At 38.5% G+C, this 2,519-nt stretch overlaps 1 protein-coding gene across 1 annotated transcript; it reads left to right on the forward strand.

Annotated features, from left to right (window-relative positions):
- The first annotated feature begins 297 nt into the window (after window positions 1-297).
- Window positions 298-1,735, forward strand: LOC138902192 (uncharacterized). Its single transcript, XM_070190032.1, has 5 exons — window positions 298-317; window positions 665-757; window positions 885-921; window positions 993-1,163; window positions 1,355-1,735. Exons 1-5 carry the CDS (start codon window positions 298-300, stop codon window positions 1,733-1,735), a joined length of 702 nt encoding a protein of 233 aa, XP_070046133.1.
- The last annotated feature ends 784 nt before the right edge of the window (window positions 1,736-2,519 follow it).

A 2,519-nucleotide genomic window follows, 5' to 3' on the forward strand; every position in this document is an offset into this window, starting at 1 on the left:
ATTCTTTTGATCTTTTTTTCTGCTACCTTTGACATTCATCTATGGAAATTGAGTCACCTGACCTTGCAATATATTCATTTTCCCATTTGCTGATGGTTAACACTTAACACTTAACACTTTGAGGAGCAATAAACTTTTGTAAATCAGTCTTACCAAAAAATTATCCATGCATTACTAATGACATAAAATTATTTATTGTTTTAGTATCTTTTAAATCTACTGAATCTTTTATTAGTTTAAATGCTTAACATGACAATCATTTAGCAACTGCGACTGTGAGAACGCAACATTTTTTTTATGACTTGCATTCCTGCCAGGTTTGTAGTGTTTGTTCAACTCTTCTACAGAATTATTTAACTATACGCTACACCAATATTAGTCCATAATATTACGATCACCAAGGTTTATTAGAAAGAAATACAACATTCCTTAACTATACCTAAAAGGCTAAAATAGAAAAAGAATTACCATAATTAATGTTCCCAGGTTTAAAGTATTATACAACAACAAACCCAATGTGCACTCTTACAAGTGGGTTCTGGGGAGGGATTTGTACACACAACCTTACTCCTATCTTGTGAAAGTAGAGAAAATATTTGTGATAGACACTTGGCTCAGGAAAATATTCAATATTATCAGTTAATAATTATTCCATTGTTTGCAGGATCTTGAATGGTCAAGTGACTGGTTTTCTCATTGGAGTGAAGGACTACAAGATCTTTGACTGCGAGATTAAATTTTCTGAAGGGACATTGAGGTGTGCATATTGGATCATGGCATTTTAAATGACCTGTTCTACCAAGCAACCTAAATAGAAATATGATTGCATGTCAGTATCACACTTACCGTTACATGTTTATTTTTTCCCGTAAGATATTGTGTAGGCTGCCAGCAATTGAGCTCTTAAATTGGCATTGTACTGTTAGTTTGGGCAGGGAAAGAACACCTCAATGACTACAATGACAGCCCTTTTTTTTTGGGGTTCATTATAGGTTATCTTAGCAGATGATATTGTGCTGATTGACGAGACGCGAGGCGGGGTAAACGAGAGGTTAGAGATTTGGAGGCAGACTTTGGAGTTTAAAGGCTTTAAGTTGAGCATGACCAAGACAGAATACTTGGAGTGCAAGTTCAGTGGGACGACTCACGTGGTGGACGAAGAGGTGAAGCTTGACTCTCAACTCATCCCTAAGAGAGAGAGTTTTAAATACCTCGGGTCAATTATACAAGGGAATGAAGAGATTAAAGAGGATGTTACACATCGTATTGGGGCGAAATATATGAAGTGGAGGCTCGCTTCATGTGTTTTATGTGATAAGAATATGCCACCTAAATTTAAAAGCAAGCTTTATAGAGTGGTGGTCAGACCGATTATGTTCTATGGGACGGAGTGTGGCCAGTTAAGAACTCTCATGTCCAAAAGATGAAGGTGGCTGAAATGCGGATGTTAAGATGGATGTGCGGGCAGACCAGGCTAGATAGAATTAGAAATGAAGTTATTCGGGACAAGGTGGACGTGGCCCCTATGGAGGACAAGCTGCGGAAGGCGAGACTTAGATTGTTCGGGCATATGAAGAGGAGAAACACAGATGCTCCGGTGAGGAGATGTGAGAGGTTGGCCCTGGAGGGCATAAGGAGAGATAGAGTAAGACCGAAAAAGTATTGGGGAGAGGTGATTAGACAAGATATGGCGTTGCTCCAGCTGACTGAGGACATGACCATGGATAAGGTGTGAAGGTTAAGGATAAAGGTAAAGGGTTAGGGTAGGTCGCCTAGCGTTGTCCTTGTCTGTGTCAGTAGCTTTAGCACATGACTTAGTGTTATTTATGTATTTTTGTATACCTTGACTTCTTTGTTTACTTGTCGTTGCTTTCGTTCTGGCCTTCTAATTATAATTCTCAATTTTAGTTTTGTATCTTTGTATTTTGGCTTCGATTTTCTGATTGGTGTGCTTGCTACTATCCTTTTATTTTCCTAAGTCGAGGGTCTTCTGAAAACAGCTTCTCTGTTTTCTTGAGGGTAGGGAAAGGTGTGCGTACATTTACCTTCCCCAGACCCTACTTATGAGATTACACTGATTTGTTGTTGTTGTCGTATAGGTTATCTTAGCGTTGTCATGTATCAAAAAACTCTGTGCAGTGGTGGCCAAAAGAAAGCGCCAAAGTGACGAATAAAAAGGGCATATGGATTTAACTTGAAAAAATTAAAATTTTTAAAAAAAGAAACTTTTTTATAACAAGAACCCTATCTTCATATCCCCCTCCCCATTTCTTCTGTCTTCATCTGCCATAAGGAGAAAAGCAAAGATACCCCCATGTCCTCTTTTCCATTAACTCACACCTACAAATATTTTTCTTTCTCCTAATCTTCACCCCAAAGTATAGTAATTAATGGCATCATTGACTGGAGCTACTATCGTGCTCTTAGTGTTGCTGTTAAGTCTTCCGCAGCAATAGCAACAATGACCAAAACCTATCATTTTGGTCTCTCACGCTCAGGAAAATAGTGCAATACACGCA

This window comes from Nicotiana tomentosiformis, chromosome 12 (genome assembly GCF_000390325.3).
Source record: "Nicotiana tomentosiformis chromosome 12, ASM39032v3, whole genome shotgun sequence".
NCBI classification, from domain to species: Eukaryota; Viridiplantae; Streptophyta; class Magnoliopsida; order Solanales; family Solanaceae; genus Nicotiana; species Nicotiana tomentosiformis.